Source organism: Mirounga leonina, unplaced genomic scaffold, assembly GCF_011800145.1.
Source record: "Mirounga leonina isolate KUSES-001 unplaced genomic scaffold, KU_Mleo_1.0 Mir_154, whole genome shotgun sequence".
Classification (NCBI taxonomy): domain Eukaryota; kingdom Metazoa; phylum Chordata; class Mammalia; order Carnivora; family Phocidae; genus Mirounga; species Mirounga leonina.
The window spans coordinates 28,710,390-28,731,734 of NW_023270389.1; the positions used below are offsets into that span (position 1 = coordinate 28,710,390).

Below are 21,345 nucleotides of genomic sequence, written 5' to 3' on the forward strand. Positions count from 1 at the left end.
CCAAGACATCTGTCCCCTGGGGCATACCAAGGCCCAGAGGAAAGAGGGGAAAGACGCAAGAAGGGATTCGAGATTCCGAGCCAAGAGTCGGGGCGGGGCCCCCGGTCGGGGTGGTAAGATGCCAGCAGGAATGCGTATCCTTGGGGGACCCCGCCCGAGGGGGCGAGGCTGCCCCCTTCTCCCGCTCTGGGACGCGGGCGTGGCGGGACACCCCCCGCGCTGCCAGTTTCCGCCGCCCGGGCGGGAGGAGGCTCCGCGCTCCGGCCGAGGGCCGCCTTTCATCCGCGCGCTCCGGCCCGGCCGGGGGCCGTTTCCATTCCTGGGGACCCCGGGGTGAAAGAATGAGAGAAGCCGGCCAGAGGGCGCCGCGCCGCTCCCTCGCAGGCCCCTGCCCCCCTCCTCGCCGGTCCGCTTCTCCCTCGCTGTGCACCGCGCTGGCTGCGGGGCCACTGCGCGCTGGCGCGGCCGGAATTGCCTCCCCTTCGTCCGGCCCCAGCCCAGTCGTCCCGCTGGGCGCCGGCTGGCCGAACTCCGGCCCGGCTAGGAAAGGAGCCCACTCCCGGTAAGCGCCTCCTACTGTTGCCCTGGCCTCGTGCCCCTGCAGCCAGCCAGCCATTCACTCACTCTTCCCCGCTTTCGTCTGTGCAAGAGTCTTATTGAGCACCTACTAGTGCTCAGCACGGTGGATCACAGTTCAAATTCTTCCCTGGATGATTCCCCAATTGAGGCGAGTAATCAAGTAGCAATAGTATGAATGAAGTAAGGGCTAGAACCCAGGGCCGAGACAGAGAGGAGAGGAAGAGACTGGGCCAGACGGAGGGTCGCAAAGCGGGAGAAGGCAGTGCCAGGGGAGTTTGGGAAGTAAGGAGGATCTTGAGGCAGCAATGACGGGATATACAAAAGCATAATGACAAAGAAGCACAGTAGGTTCTAGGAGCTGCAGGGAACTTAAGAGTGTAGGATGAGGAGGAGGGAAAAGAATGAAAACAAAGACAAGGCTAAAGTGGCAGACAGAGGCTCATCAGGAAGCAGGGCTGCTCTGTACGGTTGTCCAGGTTGTGTGCCATACTAAGAGGGAGGACTCACCCGTGTTCCACCCACCAAACTGTGTGCCCTGGTCATGCCGAGAGGCGGTGACTTTCTCTCATTCGTACAAAGGCACTATATGAACTAAGTTGACTGAAGAGCTGTGTGGGTTAGCTAAGATTTAAGATTTTTATCCTGAAGCTGAAGAGAGGCTACTTGTATTCGTCAAGGTTCTCCAGAGAAATAGAATCAATAGGATATATATATGAGAGAGACAGAGATGGAGAGAGAAAGAGATTTATTTTAAGGAATTGTTTCATGCTATTGGAAATGCTGACAAGTCCAAAATCTGCAGGATGGCCTGACATGCTGAAGACCCAGAGAAGATTGCAGTTCGAGTCCAAAGGCACTCTGCTTACAGAATTCCTTCTTCATCAGAGGAGGTCAGTCTTTTTTCTATTAAGGCCTTCAACTGATTGGATGAGGCCCACCCATATCATGGAGGATAATCTGTTTTACTTTGTGTCTACTGTTCCTTTAAATGTTAATCCCATTTTAAAATTCCTTCACAGAGGCGCCTGGGTGGCTCAGTGGTGAAGTGTGCAACTCTTGATCTCGGCCTTGTGAGTTTGAACTCCATGTTGGGTGAAGAGACTAAAAAATAAAATCTTAAAAAAATAAAAATAAAAATACCTTCACAGAAACATCTAGAATAATGTTTGTCCAAATATCTGGGTACCACAGGCCTAGCCAAGTTGACACGCAAAATCACACTACTGAAAACTGTCAATCCAGAACCTAGGCAGACTCACTTTTAGATCACTTTGAGGAATGAGCAAATGGAGTGGGGAGAGTTTAGAAAGAGAGCTATTTAGGAGGTAGACCTTGCTTGACTTCACAATTGACTGAGTAAAGACATGGCAGGGAGGAATGGGGAAGAGTCAAGGGGTTCCCAGGTTTCTAGCTTGAGGGTTCAGCGTAAGATGTGTTCACCTGAGGACACAGCCTGGTGGGGGGGGGGGGGGAGATGGGCTCTAAAGCACAAGCAAGGTTGGAGAAAGAGGCTTGGGAGCCACTACAGAGCTGCAGCTCTGGGAGTGGGTGAAATCACCCAGGAAGGGTGTGTAAAATGAGAAAAGGATGGGGGGTTGGGGGAGGGATGGTGGAATTCTGGGAACATTTAAGGGATAGACAGAGGGTAAAGTGCCTTTGAAGGTAAGCATTATTATATTAGTCATGCAATGGGACAGCTTGTTGAAACATTGATTTGCATTCCTTCTCCCTTCCCATTCACCCCTCCCTTTACTCTGGGAGGAAAGCAGAAGCTTCCTGAAGACCTTAGCCCCAAGCCTCCTGAGACAATGCCAGGGGTCCTGAGGTTCAAGGGCAGAGAAGTGGCTTTTAGAGGCCAGGAAAAAGAGGTGTGACAACCTGGGAATGTGAAGGAAAATAGTGTGTGTCCTGAGCAGCCAGAACCCTGAACACTAGTTCATGCAGTGCCGTGGGGTGGTAGTAGGGCTGGGAGGTGGGATGCCCAGGCCCAAGTTTCTAGCCTCGACATATCCACGCACCACACACACATATCCAGGAAGCAGGAGTCCAGGCCCCCCATACCTGGGGGCTAGAGCAGCTAGATGCCAGCCCTTACCCTGCTCTCTGGTGCTCCCCTAAACCTTCAGGATTCTGCTTGAGAAAATAGCAGTTTTTGCCATTCCAGTAGGCCCAGAATAGAATCAAATTGATTTATGGACCTCGCCTTGGCATGTGTGGTGGGAGCAGGGGAGACGCACAAAAGGGCATGGTGGAGACTATGGCAAAGTCCAACACCGAGGCTGTCTCCAGGCAGCCAGCACTGCAAATGTCACAAGAAAAGGGCTTCTATTTTAAAAACAAAAGCTGGAAATCCAAATGTTTATGTGAAATATTCTGATATGTATGCATTTGATTCCTTTATTAAAAATGCAAAAGGAGTCAAGCAAAATGTATTTGCCCTTCTTAGGCTGTAGCTTGAGTTGCTGCCACACGGCTCTGAGCAGAGAGCCTGGGACTGGTTTGAGCAGGGTCTGAAGAAGCCAGGGCTGGGGAAGCAGGTGTTCTGGAAGCAGAAACCAGAGCCCTCACGGGGAACTGACCAGCTCAGACTATGGCAGGAGGGAGAGGGGTGCTCATTGGGAGAGGCCACCAAGCGTCCAACAGGTTTCTGTCCTTTTCACTTTCTTCTCCATTAGATGGTTAGTCCTGGGAAGTGGCGGGGGCGTCTTAGGAAGAGCTTCTGAGTCCTTGCCAGAGGGGAGAAGGGGGAAAAGCTGGGAACTCCATAGTTTAGCTTCTGAAAGCCTCATGGCGGCTGGGCAGCTGCCTCCGAGCTGGGAACAGCACTCCCCCACACACTGCGGGGAGGGGGCACCCCAGAGCTCTCCCTGCCCATGGTCCTGCTGACTCAGGTGCCCTCGGGCCCTTGGGCCTAGCAGAGGATGAGGCTCACTCACTTTGTCTACCCTCCCCTCCCCATCCGCCTCCCTCCGTGGGCTGGGTGAAGAGAATGAGTCGATTCTCAGTGGCCCAGACAGTGCCCTGCTGATGCCCTCAGCAAGAAGCTTTTTGGAAACCCCAGAATGACTCGGAGCCTGAGGCCCTGTTTCCTCTCCTGACCGCATCCTGCAGCTCGCAGGTGCAGGAAGGGGCACTGCCTGTTGGCATCTGCCTCTGTGGGCCAGAACCCTCTGGACGGGGCACAGGCTGGCTGCAGGCAGGTGAGTAGCTATGGGAAATGCATACGACCACCTTAGGGGGCCAGGCCAGGGGGTTTCACTCAACTCCCTCAAGGGAAGAGCAACTGGGACCAAGACATTGAGTTTAGAGAGCAGCTTGGAATGCAGGGCAGACCCATCAGTGGGGCTCAGACGCCTGAGCTGCATGAGATGGAAAAGGAGCCCACTTCCCCAATACACACCAGCATCCTCCAGGCCAGCAATTCTCAGCTGATTTCTGAATGCCACCAGATCCTCTCCACAGTGCTTAGAGTCCTGCCCCTTACCCTCCCCACCTTCTCTCTCTTGCCTTTCATTTTTCCTTTGCCTTCTCTCGTTCTTCCTACCCCTTCCTCTCCACCTCCTCCATCCTAGCCACCAGGGCTCCCTAGGATTCCAGGGGCTACAGGACTGTGTCTGAGCACCTCCTGTCCAGAGCACTGGCCCCTGAGACGCCATCCTCCCCTCTTCCCCTACTGCACAAGCCTCAGTTGTAGCTTGCTCTCCCTGGTGGGACCACCAGGGGGCGAGAGTTGACCGCTCTTGGATCTGGACCGATGATGTTCTCTGGTCTTTCTTCCCTGTGCCTTGGAGGAAAAAAATCCTGAGAGTGAAAGTGATGGAGAGTGGAGTGGAGTTGTCCTAGGCTCTAATCTAGCCTGAGACTTCTTTGCTTCCTATAGCCCTGCTGGTGGAGGACGTGGACCGTTCCCCTCCCGAGCGCGGAACCGGCCCTTCCTCCCTGCAGGACCCCAGCCCCCAGCCTCCCTTCCCTCGCTCTGGGATCACTGCCCAGCATGCCCTCAGGCCCTGGTCTCCAGCCATCCTCTCTTCTGTTTCTAGAGACCCACAGAATTTGAAACTTAAAAAAAATTTTTTTTAAAGATCATTTATTTGAGAGAGAGAACAAGAGAGCAAGCTGGGGGCGGGGGGGGAGGGGCAGAGGGAGAGGGAGAAACAGACTCCCCGCCGAGCAGGGAGCCAAATGCGGGCTCGATCCCAGTACCCTGGAATCATGACCCGAGCCAAAGAAAGACCCTTAACCAACTAAGCCACCCAGACACTCCAAGAATTTGAAACTTTAAGAAAAGATAGTGAATTATGTTAAAAACACAACTACAAAGATAAAAAGCTAAATACCAGAGCAGAGAAAGCAGTGGTTGTTGTGGGGCTTTCAAATATGGCAGAGACCAGCCCCTGGACAGATAGGACATGTGGGTCCCAAGGGTGCCTCTGCTCCCAGCTCTCCTCACCGCCCCTTCCAGTGCCCACAAAGAAAGTCCCTATCTGCTTGAAGTCAGATGACACGTAGTGAGACTTTGTCAGCCTGGTCTCCACGGCATTTCTGCGCTGGCAGGGTTATGCGTGGTGGAGAAGTCCCAGGCCCCTGGGAGCAGACCCCTGGCCCCCAAGCCCCTGCCTGAGCTGCACCTCAAGTCATGAGTTCCAGCAGCTAGCCGGGGCGGTGGTGGGAAAGGTGGAGGGCGAAGGTGGGGGTGTCTCCTGCTCTGATCAGCGCTGGGTTATTAGAAATCCGATAACCGGTTGCTTTTCTCAAAGGCCTGGGGATAGAGTGCCCTCCAAAGTAGCGCCTGGCCTACCTGGGGCCTTTTTCTCACTTTACCTGGCAGGTGGTTATTGAGCAGCTCAGGGACATAATTTAGGAGAGATGTAAAAAGTATGTGTTTTAGGGGCGCCTGGGTGGCTCAGATGGTTAAGCGTCTGCCTTCGGCTCAGGTCATGATCCCAGGGTCCTGGGATCGAGCCCCACATCGGGCTCTCTGCTCCTTGGGAGCCTGCTTCTCCCTCTGCCTCTCTCTCTCTGTCTCTCATGAATAAATTAATAAAAATCTTTAAAAAAAAAAAAGTATGTGTTTTGGACTCAAGACAAATTAGCCTCGGTTTCTCCATCTGTAAAATGGGGATGGTGGACCCACTGCTATGGCTGTGGGTTGGATAGTGAAATCATGTAAGATGGTTTTTAGCATTATGTAATTATCGAGTAAGCTCCCCACCCAAAGTGGAGCTCCAACTCGTGGCCCCGAGATCAAGAGTCGCATGTTCCACAGACTGAGCCAGCCAGACGCCTGGGAAAGGTAGTGGTTTTTATTATTTTCATTTATTTAATTTTTTCAGATTTTATTTATCTATTTGCCAGAGAGAGAGCACAAGTAGGCAGAGGGAGAAGCAGTTCTCCCCGCCGAGCAGGGAGCCCGACGCGGGGCTCGATCCCAGGACCCTGGGTTCATGACCTGAGCCGAAGGCAGAAGGAAAAAGAAATAAATCTTTTTTTTTTTTTTTAAGATTTTATTTATTTGACAGAGAGACACAGCGAGAGAGGGAACACAAGCAGGGGGAGTGGGAGAGGGAGAAGCAGGCTTCATGCAGAGCAGGGAGCCCGATGTGGGACTCGATCCCAGGACCCTGGGTTCATGACCTGAGCCGAAGGCAGACGCTTAACCGACTGAGCCACCCAGTCGTCCTAGTAGTGATTTTTTTTAAAAGACGTTTTTTTCCACATTCCTAATCTTAAAAGAAAAATAAGTTCTTCTTCCTTACACCCAACTCTAAGGGAAAAAAAACAACAACAAAAGAAGCTTCTGCACGATAATTATGACTTCAGTGGTCCAAACCTGTTTACTGGTGACCAAGTTTCACTTCCTGTGGTTTAGCAGCTCAAAGCTTCAAAAGGCCACCCTCCTCCTGTGACCAGCCCTGGGCCTGGGGCCTTGGCATGGATTAACTAGAAACAAATTCATACCTCACACTTCTGTCTCCTCTTAAAATACTCAGTGTGATGAGAAAGGAAGAGAAAGGAGAATGGTTTACCTTGAGGTAGGATGCTCTTGAAGTCAATTGAAATGGTCCATAAACCCAGCTATGTGTGACCTCTTCACACCTCCCACCCCAAAGCTCTTGTCCCAACCCCCTCTGTGACTGGTCAGTGCATTTCCATCTATTTGTTTATAATTCATGCACTAAAGTGTTCTAGGCACTTTGATAGCTCTGCGGGGGGTGGGCAGAGAGAGGGGGCTTAGTGGTTGGAGTCAGTTCTGTGGAATGGCTGAAAGGCATCATGCAAGGTCTGATGGAGGAGCTTGAAGCAAAGTTTAGCTGGGTGTTTGTGATGGGCAAAAGCCCCCTAAGCTGAAACCAGGGAGGAGAAGCCACTGAGTTTGTCCAAGAAACTTCAAATATGTCTTGGATGCTGGAAAGTGGGTGATGTCTACTTTCTAACCTTGCCCATTGCTAAGAGCTGGGATTCCAGCAAGCACAGCTAAGAAATTGAAAAGCAATCTCTATACACGCAAATGCCAACAGTGATTACTTCTGGGGAGGGGGCTGGCCCAGGGACTGGGGGACGAAGAGGAGTTGAGTTTTATTTATCATTTCTGTGTGGACTTTTTGCTGCGAAAATGTATTCTTTATTCATATGCCATTTCTGCAATTTAAAATTAATGGTTAAAATTGATAGTCTAAAACTTATTATGAATACTTTCCAACATAAATAAAAGGACAGAGTCTAGTATAATGAACTCTCATTTATCCATCACCTAGATTTAGTGATTTTCAACATTTCCCTATATTTCCTTAGTTTATCTTTTCTTCAGCAAAATTTTATTTTTTTAAAGATTTTTATTTATTTATTTGACAGAGAGACACAGTGAGAGAGGGAACACAAGCAGGGGGAGAGGGAGAAGCAGGCTTCCCGCTGAGCAGGGAGCCCAATGCGGGGCTCTATCCCAGGACCCTGGGATCATGACCTGAGCTGAAGGCAGATGCTTAATGACTGAGCCACCCAGGCACCCCCTTTTTTTTTTAAAACATTTTATTTATTTATTTGACAGAGACACAGCGAGAGAGGGAACACAAGCAGGGGGAATGGGGGAGGGAGAAGCAGGCTTCCCACGGAACAGGGAGCCCGAAGTGGGGCTCAATCCCAGGACCCTGGGATCATGAACTGAGCCGAAGGCAGATGCTTAACGACTGAGCCACCCAGGAGCCCCCTTTAGCAAAATATTTTTTGAAAAGTCCCACGTGGCCATACACCACTTCTAAATGTTTCAGAGCTCATCTCTGAAAAAAAACTGGACACTTTTCTTACAGAATCATATGATCATTATCACAATAGCCCCTTAATATTGCCTAATACCAAGTCACATTCAAAGTTCCCCAGTTGTCCCAACACTGTCTTTAAAGCCGGTCTGTGTTTATCTGGATCCAAGTAAGGTCTACACGTTGAATTTGGCTGTTTTTTCTTGTGTGGGTCCCCTTTCCCCACCCCCAAATTTTTTTTATCATGTCAGTGACTTGTTGAAATCAGGTCAGTTGTCTCATGAAATGACCTACATTCTGTGTTTTATCTGCTTGCCTCCTCGCGTTGTCATTGAACTTGCTCCTGACCCCTATATTTGTCACATTGTGTTTTCTCCCTTCTCACTGGAAACTAGTACCTGAAACAATATGTGAACATCTTGTAATGGTCCAGCTCTCACCTCATGGCTTTAGTATCCACCAGTGATCTTTGCCTGAATCAATTACTTTCTTCGAGGTTGTGAAAGGTGATTTTCTGTTTCTATTTAAAATATTTTTTTTCCTAAAAAGCAGTAAACTTCATATGGTGTGGGCAGTTGCCTTCTTATTGACCTACCTTCCAAGTTCAGGTTATGATATAAGAAAACCCCCAAAAGATGTCCCTGTTGATTTATTATATTTTAAAATAAGTTCCCTGTTCTGGGGCGCCTGGGTGGCTCAGTCGTTAAGCATCTGCCTTCGGCTCAGGTCATGATCCCAGGGTCCTGGGATCGAGTCCCGTGTCGGGCTCCCTGCTGAGCGGGGAGTCTGCTTCTCCCTCTCCCACTCCCCCTGCTTGTGTTCCCTCTCTCGCTGTCTCTCTCTCTGTCAAATAAATACATAAAAAATCTTAAAAAAAAAAAAATAACTTCCCTGTTCTTACAGCCTGCTGGCGGGCTCTGCTCAGGAGTCTTTCAAGACTTTAACTGCTGAGAGTCCCCAGACCCTGTATGTGTGGATCTCTCTTGGTACCAGACCACAGAGAAACAGATTCTTAAATGTCAAAAAGCGTTTAAGTGGGCTGAGAAATGAATTTTACTTTCTGACTTGCTGTTACTTGTTTGTCTTGCCTTGTTTATGGTAGTGGATGGCACGGTTGAATTGTTGCCTTTGCGTGTGTGTGGATCGTGTTGCCGTGATTGTTTGATTTTTAATTGATGGATTTATGCTTCCAGCCTTTTGGTGGGTGCATTTTATAAAACATTTAAAATATATTTTTTTAAGATTTTATTTATTTATTCATGAGAGACAGAGAGAGAGAGAGAGAAGCAGAGGGAGAAGCAGGCTCCCAAGGAGCAGGGAGCCCGATGCGGGACTCGATCCCAGGACTCTGGGATCATGACCTGAGCCGAAGGCAGACGCTTAACCGTCTGAGCCACCCAGGCACCCCATTTAAAATATTTTTAAAAGCAATACATGAGATAAGTCTCTGGAGAAGAGATTGGGCCTGTAATCATGGGACTGTGGACCAGAGAGGTCCCCTCACCCCATGTCCCCCCGGGCTGGGCCCCTGTCCGCAACAGCCGGACCACCCTGACCACCCACTGCTGGTGTCTCAGCAGAGCCGCTGGGTGTGGAAGGCTGCCAGCCCCACTCGTGTCAGGGAATGCTCTGGGCTCTGCGAGGCAGTCCCCGCCCTGAAAGACAGGATGACCAGGGTCCACTCACAGGCTTTCACGCAAGGGACACTGTGATCAACCAATTCTCTGGAAATCAATGATTACAAAAGTGATTTATTCGCACAGTACAGAATTCTTTGTATAATTTGGAGTTTCAAAAAAGAGGAAAGGAAAAATAACATTTTACTCAAAATTAAAGTTCTGCATGGAGTTTCTTTCTTTTATGCCCATAAGCCTACACTTTCCGTCTTTTGTGTGTGTGGGATGGAGACCCAAGTCGTCAGTGGTTGTTCTTCAGGGGAGCTGGGAATCTTCTTAATTTCCGTAGCCCCACGGCCTTGCTGAGTAACTGGCACATAGCAGATGCAAAATAAGAATGTGTTGAATCAATTAATTTGAGAAGAGAAATCCAAAGCCAGGGTATAATTCAGTTCCACTTAAGGAATAGTTTGTGCTGTTTATTTTACTCCCAATGATTATAGCAAACACTGAATGCTTACTATGTGTCACGTAGTTCTAAGCACTTCATATAGTAACGCATTTAACTTTTTCATGTGCCCACTGAAATAAAAAACATTGTTCCCATTTGACACATGAGGATTTTGAAGCAGAAAGGGTTGAACACCTTACCCGGGTAACAAAGAAGGTGAGAAGCAGAGCTGGGACTTGAACCCAGAGGTGGCCCCAGCTTATGCACTAAAGTCCTATGTTACACTGTGTTTCACAGTCGGTCCATTAGAGTCTAAAATAATAATAAGTAATTACTGACGTGCACTTCAGTACATTATGTGCTCTGCTACTTTTCAAAGTGCTTCCAAAATGCATTGTTTATGAGTCCACAGCGCCTGCTCTTGAGGTGAGGGGAGTTCGCTGTTTCGAAGGAGACAGACCATCAGCGGTGATAGAATCAGGCAGGGCAGCGAAGGAGAAGAGCCTACAGGAGGGGGAACAGGCGGCAGGGAGTGTTGTTCGGTTTGGAACGGACATTCAAAACCAGTCCTGAGCTAGATGGGAAGGATGCAGTGTATTTATCAAAGCGAAAGCTCCTGAGCAAGTTGAATGTCTAGTAGGGAGGATCGGTTAGCTACATTATGGTTTATCCACAGTGACCATTATGAAATCTATATAGTGGCCCAGAAAAATGTTTATAGTATATTCTGGGGTGGGGGGAACAGAACATCTCATGATGGCAGCAATGTAAAATGTGACCGTGATAGAGAAGGGTTGGAAAGAGAATGTGCCAACGTGAAAATTACTGCAATTAGGGTGGAGGGTCTGGAGTTATTTAACTCTTAATATGACATTTTTCTCTCTTTATGGAATCAGAATTTAAAAATGAAACCTGAGAAGATTTGGGACAATAGGTTATAAAAAAAAAGAGAGAGAGAGAGAGAGAAAGAAAACACCCAAGACTTTGCTTAAAAAGATAGAAAGAATTCAGCAAGCCTTGTGTCCTCTATGCTGTGACTTTGTGTGCATAGGATCCAGTATGGGGACAACACAAGGCTTGTTTTAGGGTGGTTGGGGGCTGATGCGAAGAGACGTATTGGATTAGAGAGATGCAAGCATGCACATCATGAAGACAGTCATTTTCAGAGCAGGGTGCGCGAGATTAATCACCCTGTGTCTAGCACGTCTCCCTGGGGCAAACCACAGCCTCCACCCAGACACCAGCAGCTGTTGTCTCAGATCTGTACTTCAGGCTTTGCTGCCCACCAGAGCCAAGCCCCTCTGCTTTCACTGCCTAACTTGCCAGTTAGGACTACCCAGGCAATGTGGGGGGTGGGGTGGGGTTTTGCACTGTTTCTCCCCATTTTGATCCCTTACCTCAACACACCTGCAAAGATCCCCATTCATCCTCTCATTCTGATGCCCAAGCTCTCCTTGGTGAGGGGACCCTGATTATATTAATCTGGGTTCTCCAAAGAAACAGAATCAATAGAAGAGATAAATATATCTATTATATATAGATATCGATATATTATATAGATTGTTATATGTATTATAATATATACATATATATATACACACATCTAAATCCATCCATCTCTCTATTTAAAGACATTTGTTATAAGAAATTAGCCCACAGCATTACAGAGGCTGAGAAGTCCCAAGATCTGCAGTTGGCAGGCTGGAGACCCAGGAGAGACTCGATGATGTAAATTCCAATCCCAGTCTGAGTCCAAAGGAACAGCTCAGACAGTCAGGTAGAAAGTGAATTCCCTCTTACACAGCCTTTTTGTTGTGTTCAGGCCTTCGATGGGTTGGATGAGCCCCCTGCCTCCCACCTCCTCCCCCATACCCTGCCACGTTAGGGAGCTCAATCTTCTTTACTCAGGCTATTGATTCACATGTTAATCTCATGTACACCTATGGACACACTCAGAATAGCATTTGACCAAATGTCTGGGCACCGTGTGGCCCAGCAAGTTGGCACATAAAATTAACCATCATTTAACCATTGATCTTTTGAGAACAGAAGCAGGGTAATTCTATGCAGGGCCAGTAATGGTGGCCTTGACCTCAGTGTGCCATTTGGTTTAGTACTGATGAGGGATAAACAGGGTAAGGCAGGTGCTACTAGAGCAGTGGAAGAAGGAAGATGACTTGAGCTGTGGGCCAGGATGCATGGGTTTTAAATTCTGCCATGTGTGTGTGACCCCCACAAGTCAGTAAAGCTCTTGGCACTTTAGCTCCTTCATCTGTAAAATAGAGAAAATAATACAAGTTCTTTAGTGAAGATACTTGCACAAGTTACATAAACTCTCCAAGACTCAACTCTTTAACCTCTAGCACAGGGGCAATAAATTCTATACCTCATGAAATTGTTGTGAGGATTAATAAGATAATATATACAAAACCTTTAGCTCGATGCCTCTCATATATTATGTGCTCAATAAATATTAGCTATCATTTTAACATCTACTTCAGAGGGGTGTTGTAATCACCTATTATAAATAAAAAGTCTTTGGAATAATATAATAAGATGGCAATCTTGTGTTCTTTTAAATTTGGGCAGATACCAAACTGACAAATATTTTTAAAAATAATAATTCCTGGTGGTGTTTGTTAAGGGTGTGGTGAATGGGCACTCACATACACCTCGAGAGAGAATACAAATTTTCCAACAATTTGGCACAATGTACCAAAAGTCTTAAACTGCTTGTAATCTTTGATGAATACTGATTTTCACTTCTAGGAATTTGTCCTAAAAAATGAATTAGAAAAGTTAACAAAAATCTTTGTACAAGGATGTTCATCATAGAATTATTTATAAGGGTGAAAAATTGAAACAAGATTAGGGACTTGGGGCTGCCTGGCTGGCTCAGCCGGAAGAGCATGCAATTCTTGATCTTGGGTTCATGAGTTTGCATCTCATGTTGGGTGTAGAGATTACTTTAAAAAATAAATAAGCTTAAAAAAAAAATTAGGAGCTTGGTTACACAAATGAGATTATATTTAATATAATGATGTATTGTAACCTTAAAAACATGCTTTAGAAAAATATGTAATGATATAATAAAATATGGCATATTGCTGAGGAAAGAAAGCAGGCTACGAAATAATGTATATAGGGCTCCCTGGCTGGCTCAGTTGGTAGAGCATGCGACTCTTGATCTTGGGTCATGAGTTCAAGCCCCATGTTGGGTGTAGAGCCTACTTAATTAAAAAAAAAAAAATGAGGGGCGCCTGGGTGGCTCAGTCATTAAGCGTCTGCCTTCAGCTCAGGTCATGATCCCAGGGTTCTGGGATCGAGCCCCGTATCGGGCTCCCTGCTCAGCGGAGGGCCTGCTTCTCCCTCTCCCGCTCCCCCTGCTTATGTTCCCTCTGTCGCTGTCTCTCTGTCAAATAAATAAAATCTTAAAAAAAAAAAATGAGTGCCAAAATAATGTATGTAATATACATTTAACATATAGTTACTGAGTGCCAATTTTGTGCCAGGCACTGGGTATACACTTGGGAACACAACAGACCCAGTCTATGGTCTCATGTAGATTCTCCCCAATTTAGCTGAAAGAAAAATGTACACATGTGTATTATTATATACATAGAAAAATAATCTAAGGTATCTTTTCATGGTGAAATGATGGGTGTTTTTCATTTTCCCTTTGTATTTTCCTGTAATTCCACTTTTTATTAATAAAGAACCAGTGTTGCTTTAATAATTAGAAGAAAACTCTTAAAAATTAAAAAATTTGTTTTATTTGAGTATAGTTGACACACAATGTGACATTACTTTCAGGTGTGCAGCATAGTGATTCAACAACTCTATGTTACGCTGTGCACCCCCCCAAGGGTAGCTGCCCTCTTCACCACACAACCAAATACAGTATCATTGACCAGATTCCCTGTGCTGTACGTTTTATTCACATGACTCATTCGCTTATTCTTCTCATAACCGGAAGCCTGGATCTCTCACTCCCCTTCACCCATTTTGCCCATCCCCCCCCTTCCCTCAGGCAACCATCAGTTTGTTCTCTATATTTTTAGGTCTGAGTCTGCTTTTTATCTGTTTATTCATTTGTCTTGTTTTTTTTAGATTCCACATGTAAGTGAGATTATATGGTATGTGTCTTGGAAATTCTTAAAAATTCTTAAAATTCTTAAAATTTTTAAGAGAGAGCCTGGGTCAGGGAGTCGCCTAGTGTGAGCTGGGTTCAGAATGGAGAGAGCGCCTCTTTGAGTGTCGCAGGGGAAGAGAGGGCAGGAGGGTTCGACAAAGGTTTGAGTGGCAATGTTTGCTTCTCTGTGACCTTGACCAAGCCTCTTTACTTGTCAGTTTCGTCGTCAGTAAAATGAAGCTAATCATTCCTGCCTGCTGCAGGGTCATGAGAATTTATGAAATCATGTGTTTGTGCTTTTTAAACATTTGTGGCGTGTTACACAGATGTAAGTGGTGTTATTATTACCTTAAACAAGTGACTTCCCATCTCTGATCCTCAGTGTCCTCTTCTTAGAATGGACAAAATGGGTTTCTAGCTCTATAGTACTGTGATGTAGTAAATGTGAATCCCAGGCAGTGTTTGCTTTCACGGAAGATGTCATTACATACTTCTTGATTTGGTGATCGTGAAGAGGAAGAGCGATTGCACATCTTCGCTTCCTCTTTTCCTCTCACTTTCCAAGCATTCCCTGGTCTGTTGGCTATGGGTCTTTCTATCATTTGCCCCATTCGCCTGAGGCTGGGGGGCTTGGTGCAGGCCAGGGAGTGGTAAGAAGCTTCCTGCGGGTCACTCAGCCCCGGCAAGGGAGGGATTTAGACTTGGTAAGATCTACCACCTGGGAAGCCCTCACAAGTGTCCAGAGTCCTCATTTTACCCTCAGAATGACACGGGGGCTGAGTCCTGTCACCGAGCACAGCTTTGCCAGCTCTGTCATTCTTCTGAACTCCTCAGATCACTCATCACCCCGGGGGGGAGGGGGGGCCCTGGGTTCCCACACTATGCCCTGAGAAAGAACCCCGAGGATCAAGGGAGGTGAGAAAAAATGCCCAGAATTAGTCACAAGAATGAAGTCAGAATCACACAGGGCAAATGTGCCCAGCCTTTGACCAGGTGCTGACCTTTTTTTTTTTTTTTTAATCTATCTCTTTTTTTAAATTTGAGTATAGTTGATGCTGACCTTTTAAAACCCCAGAGCAGCTCCACCCTTCTCGCCTCCACAGTGGAGGGCAGGGTGAGGGTGAGGGCAGGGGCGGGGGTGGTGACAGTGATGGGGATGGGGAGGGGGCAGCAGGGCCTGGAACGAGATAATCCCAAGGCGGGGCTCCTGTGGTTGGTTTGTCTAAAACACCACAGCTTACAAAGTACTTTGAAGAACATGATTTCCTTTGATCTACCAGGCAGCCCAGGCAGACATAATCATCTCCATCCTTCAGATGAAGAAAGTGAGGCTCACGCGGCAGAGAGACACCCCAGGACAGCTAGTGTGGCGGCGGGAGGCAGGACCCAGGCCGATGTTAGTTAGCCCCAGTGCTTTGGCAGTTTCACGGCCCTTTGGTAACTTCCCTTAAAAAAAAAAGTTATAGGGCGCCTGGGTGGCTCAGTTGGTTAAGCGACTGCCTTCGGCTCAGGTCATGATCCTGGAGACCCGGGATCGAGTCCCACATCAGGCTCCCTGCTCAGCAGGGAGTCTGCTTCTCTCTCTGACCCTCCCTCCTCTCATGCTCTCTGTCTCTCATTCTCTCTCTCGCAAATAAATAAAATCTTAAAAAAAAAAAAAGTTATAAAATTTTCGAGAACAAAGAGATGGACGGGGGAAGGGATCTATAATCCCCTTACTCTGACACAATCACTGCTAACATTTATTGAATTTCCTCTAGACTTTCTCGTGTGCCCTTTTATCGAACATACCTAAAATGACATATCCTTCCTCCTACTCTTCACAAGATGTCATATCATTTCATATTATGGTGTGGTTCTGATGGTCATTCCTTCAGCAGGCAGTTAATGAGTGCCTACTGCATGCCAGCTAGGGTCCCAGGCATTGGGATACGCCCTGAATAAAGCAGACAAACTCCTTTCACTTATGGAGCCCATATTCTGATGGCAGAGACCAACAATGAACAAAGAAGTAAGACAGATGGCATTTCCTTCCTTAGCACCAAGAGAAAAGAAACATACCTGATGCTTAAAACTTGTGCTAAAGAGCGAAAGATAGTTTTTATCCACGGGACGTGGTGGCATGTAAGATTTTGCTTTACCAAAACCCATCTAACAATTATTGAGCTTGAAGCAAGTGGGTGTTCAACACACGCAATTTTGTTACCTTCTTTTCTTTTATCGTCAACATTTTCTAATCTCTCCTTTCAGCAACATCTTAAAAATTTGCCTAACAACAGCCCATTATATTAATGAGGGCATTACGCCACCAGATATTCAAGTTGTTCCCTTCCAGGTGAAGTCTTTAAGAATGTTTTAGAACTTGGTGCATCAAACTTTTCTTAGTATTATTGTCTCAGAAGAGATTGGCGGACATGAAATCACAGGGTCACAGGGGAAGGACATTTTGGAGGGATGGAATATGAATATTTTTTAAAGCTCTGGGTATTGATTGACAAATTGCTTTCTAGAAGAACCTGCCCTTGAGGGCCTGGGTGGCTCAGTCGGTGAAGCGTCTGCCTTTGGCTCAGGTCAGTATCTCAGGGTCCTGGGATCGAGCCCTGCGTGGGGCTCCCTGCTCCGTGGGGAGCTTGCTTCTCCCTCTCCCTCTCTGCCTGCCGCTCTGCCTGCTTGTGCGCACTCTCTCTCTGTCAAATAAATAAATAAAATCTTAAAAAAAAGAAAAAAGAATCTGCCCTTTAACTCTCCTGCTGGCGATATATGTGGGAGTGCTCATTTAACTCTTTCCTGAACCTGCGCCTCGTCTTCCTCAGTGAAAACTGTAAGTTTCCTGGTCCTCTTTTGCTCTTGTGTGCATATAAAAGAAAATTTCCGAGGGACACAAGGCAGACTAATTCAGTGACCTACTGAAACAAAGGGAGGGAACTTTCTCTCCTCGTCAGCCCATCAGCCGGAGTTCTGCAGCGGGAAGTAAATGCTGAGTTTCAATAAGTACTCCAGAAGGGCTATGAAGAAACCTGGGCATGGAGAAGCCTTCTTCCTGTCTGCGTTCAGGGAGCTCAATGAGTCAGTAAGTCAGGAGACGTATATTGGTGGGAGTAGAAGTGGCACCTCAGTCAGAACAGCCAAGAGAAGTGTCTGGTCTGTAAGCTGAGGTTTCGCCACATCCCAACCCACAGGAGAGCTAGCTTCCCTATCCTGCAAGCCCGCCGTATGACACAGAATAATTTCTTTTTTTTTTAAAGATTTATTTAAGTAATCTCTACACCCAATGTGGGCCTCGAACCCATGACCCCAGGAACAAGAGTCACATGCTCCTTGGGCTGAGCCAGTCAGGCACCCCAGCGAAAAAGAATTTCTTGCATCAGAGAGCAAGGGTGAGGATAGGAAGAGCCATGATATACTTGAGCTCTTAAACCTCAAGAGTGTCTGAAATTTGTCCTACTGGCACCAAGGACCCCACAGGCTGCAAGTCTTGCCTCTCTCTGGGTGTGTGGGAGGAATGTGCTTAACCTTTCTTAACAACCTCACCTACTAGGGACAGCTGACAGGTGGGGTCATGGTGGGGTGTGACATTCAATCCACTCTAATCCAACAGCCTCAAAGGCTAAAGACAAATGCAGTGGTATTAGGTAGGGGGTTAAGCAGCTTGACAATGAATGCCCAGGATTCAGACCCAACCTAGCACTGAAGTGCTGATCTCAGTGGATGCTGCCCCCAGAGCCTGCAACTTTATGATTGGGCTGGTGGAGATCTGGCTGGGAGGTGGTTCTCAAGGAGAATTACGTTCCTTTCCCTGCACTGACTGACATTCCTTTAGGCAAATCCTCTTAAATCAAAAGTATAAACACCGAATTCCCAAACCCTCAAAGGGTAAGTCACAAAGTCAGAAAATGGATAGATGGTCTCCAAAAGGATAGGAAAAAATGCCCAGTACATATTCAAAAAATCACAGTGACCCATTTCCTCTTTGAAGTGACACCTGGCTGGCAGATGCCCTTACATCTTTTTTCCTCTGTAACCTTCGAAATGTGAAATGTCCTTTAAAATAAAGGATTTGTTGCCTTTCTGTACAATTACTGCTCCCGAAATGGTGCAGCTGTCTAGGTCTCTGACATCACACTAAATCCTGATCGTCTGAGGTTAACCTCAACTACTGGTTTGAATTTTGTCTGATCCACTATTGGATTTTTCTCCTGACACTCATTTCACTCCCACTACTCAAGTAAAGAAAGACATGATTGTCGAGCTCAGGCTAGCAACAGTTTTTATTGAGAAAGGTGAACTGACACAGATGATTCTGGTGGCCCGGGCTGAGTGATAGAGAATCTGAATGTCTGGCGAAAGGTTTCAGAATCTTCTGCCCGGAGGAAAGGGCCAAGATAATTTCCAGGGTGAGTCTGTCCGCTTCATGGGACTGGGGAGAGGATACAAAACTAGGGTAGGCCTAGCACTTTCCGGGAAATTGTCAGGAGGAATAAACTGGGCAGCGCACACTGGGGCTGGTTCCCATGGCTTCGGTGAGCACACAAAGCTGACTAAATACAAAAGGGCTGTCAATTCCCATAATCTATAGAATTTCTTGTAGAGTGAGAGGGCCAGAGGGTCTGACTTCGAGAAGGTATTTCTCAGAAGACTGGCTCTTGTAGGGGTTCAGAGAAAGCATAGCTGGAGACAACAGTAGCTTTTGGGGGGTCTGGGTTTGGTATTCTGGCCAGCGCTATTCCTAATGGGGCAGAGAAGGAAACCACTTCCCTTTCTTCTACTTGGCGAAACGGTGGGTGTCCGGACTGCTGTCTGCTCCATCTCATAGGACCTTTACTGAACTGGAATTAGCCCCACTTGCTCACTGGGCTGAGAGAACAGCTGTTCTCAGCAGGCTGGTTTGGGGGCGGGAGTTCCAAAAGCGCTGAGGTTCCGGGGAAGCTAATGAAGGAGGCCCGGGGAGTCCGGGCAGTGCCGGCCCCCAGCCGAGAAGGCTCGTCTGGGGAGTCTCCCCCCCCCCCCGGGCCTCCCTCCCCCGCGGGCTCCGGCGCCGCCACCGCCGCCGGGCGCGGGACAGCTACAGCAGGGCCCGGCCAGCGTTCGCCGTCCGGGCTCGCTCCCAGCTGCCGGCCGGGCTCCGGAACACGGAGCTGTCGTCCCTGGAGAGCGAGGACGCCGAGCTGCCTCTGCGCGCCGGGCGGTCGGCGCGCCCGCAGACCCCGCGCCAGGCGCGGGCGCGGAACGAGCGGTCCAGCAGCAGGTAGATGAGCGGGTTGGCGCAGCTGTTGACGAAGGCCAGGCAGGTGGCGATGCCGAGGCCCCAGCGCAGCGCCAGCAGCAGGCCGCAGGGCAGCGGCAGCGCCCCCAGGCGCGCCAGGTGGAAGACGGCCCGCAGGACGCCGAAGGGCAGCCAGGAGCCCACGAAGGCGCCCTCGACGGCGAAGATGATGCGCAGCGAGTTCCTCCGGGCCCGGCCCGGGTGCGGCGGGCGGCGCAGGCGGCGCGAGATGAGGCAGTAGCAGACCAGGCTGACGCCCAAGGGCAGCGCGCACGTGAGCAGCAGCAGCAGCAGGCTCAGCACCTGGAAGGCGTCGGAGGGCTGCTCCCCGCACTGGCTGCCCCGGCCGCCGCCGGGGAGGGGCCGCAGCCCCCGGTAGGCCAGGGAGGGCAGGCCGGCCAGGAGCGCCGCGGCCCAGACGCCGCAGCAGGCGGCCAGCGCGCAGCGCCGGGTGCGCAGCGGCCGCGCCTCGAGCAGCTTCACCACCGCCAGGTAGCGGTCCACGCTCAGGCCCGCCAGCAGCAGCGCGCCTGCGCAGCGCGTGCCGGCCAGCGCGAAGCCGCTGAGCTTGCAGAGGCCCTCGCCGAAGGGCCAGCGGCCGCCCTGCGCCGCCGCCACCGCCCACAGCGGCAGCGTGAGCACGAGGCCCAGGTCGGCGGCGGCCAGGTGCAGCACGAAGGTGTCCACGAGCCGCCGCGGGCCGCGCCGCCGGGCCAGCAGCCACACCACGAAGGAGTTGCCCAGCAGGCCCACCGCGAAGGCCGCCAGGTAGAGCACGGGCACGTAGGCGTAGCCGTAGGGCAGGTCCCGGACCGGGCACGGCTCCAGCTCCTCCAGGTCGCCGGACCCCGAGTAGTCCCAGGACGCCGTCCCCGGGCTGGGGATCCAGGGCTCGGTGCGGTGCATGGCGGGCGGCCGCGAGGCCTGTGCGGGACGCAGCCTGGGTGCGGGCGGCGGGAGCTCTGAGCGAGGGAAGGGGGGTGGGGGTTGCTCTTCACGGCCGGTGCCCAGCACCTCCCTTCCTGCCGCCCAGACCGAGGCAAATGGGTGGGCAGGAAGGTGAGGGAGGAGGGGGTGGCGTGGGAGGGGCAGCCCCCCCCCCCCGGGTTGAGGCCTACGTTTTGGGGCTGGCCCTAGGGGAAGGGCAGGGACCCGGCAGAGGGGGCTTCGAGGGTTGTTCGAGGGAGGGTCCTCAGGGCTGGGACACCTGCCCTGCCTCCCAGTGGGAGCCGTCTGACGTCAGGATGCAAGAGGTGGCGTGTGCCCGAGAGCCCCCATCTGTTCTCGTCGCCCACTTCGCTCCTGCCCATGCTCCGCGCTGTTGTTTTCTCTAGTTTTATTAGAGGTGAGGGGATAGAAACCCGGCTGAGGGTTTTGTAAGGGGGGGGGGGAGGCGGGTTCGCCTGTTCTCTAGGGAAAAGGGGTTCTGCTCTCTGGTGCACAAACAGGGTCGGGGTGAATGAGGGAGCCTGCGCTGGGGGCCTCCCTCCTAATCAGGAATTGGGCACCAGAGCTCTCCAGCTGTTGTTAGCCTCCTGAGGCGCCAGGCTAAATGTCCTAACTCGAAGAGTGGCTTTTCTGACCAAATCAGGTCCTTATGAAGCCACATGGGAAGGTTTTAAGCTAGAGAGGAAGGGTATCCAGACAGAAAAGGAGAGGGGCCTGGGATTTAATCCCAGCTCTTCTTTATCTGCCCTCATCTGGTCAAATCTACCTATTAAGCCAAACACAGATGTAAACTCAGGACAAAAGACGACTCAAGATGGTACCTAATTTAGCAGCAGATTAGTTGTCTTTAATTAGGAGTCAGAAGTTGAGAGGAGGGTGAGATCCCTTATGGACCGGGTCAGGAGAGGATTCATGAAAGGGTGGGAATGACGCCTGACCTTGCAGGGGGTGGTGGCTCCCCAGGAGGAGAGGATGGGTGCGGGAAAGCTTGCCCTTCCTCCAGAAGGTACCCTTTCTTCTCGCATTTGGTACGTTGCTTTTTCATTCTGTTGACGGTTTCCTTTGTGCAAAAGCCTTTTATTTTGGTGTGCCGTTTCTCCTGC

At 49.5% G+C, this 21,345-nt stretch overlaps 1 protein-coding gene and 1 long non-coding RNA gene across 2 annotated transcripts; one reads left to right on the forward strand and one right to left on the reverse strand.

Moving 5' to 3' along the window:
- Positions 1-276: 276 nt before the first annotated feature.
- Positions 277-1,730, forward strand: LOC118013684. The gene is made up of 3 exons (XR_004680094.1): positions 277-562; positions 1,382-1,469; positions 1,599-1,730. It is a non-coding gene; the product is annotated as an uncharacterized LOC118013684 (long non-coding RNA).
- Positions 1,731-19,093: 17,363 nt separating this feature from the next.
- Positions 19,094-20,200, reverse strand: GPR25 (G protein-coupled receptor 25). The gene has a single exon (XM_035009902.1). The coding sequence runs from the start codon at positions 20,198-20,200 to the stop codon at positions 19,094-19,096; it is 1,107 nt and encodes a 368-aa protein (XP_034865793.1).
- Between the last annotated feature and the right edge of the window lie 1,145 nt (positions 20,201-21,345).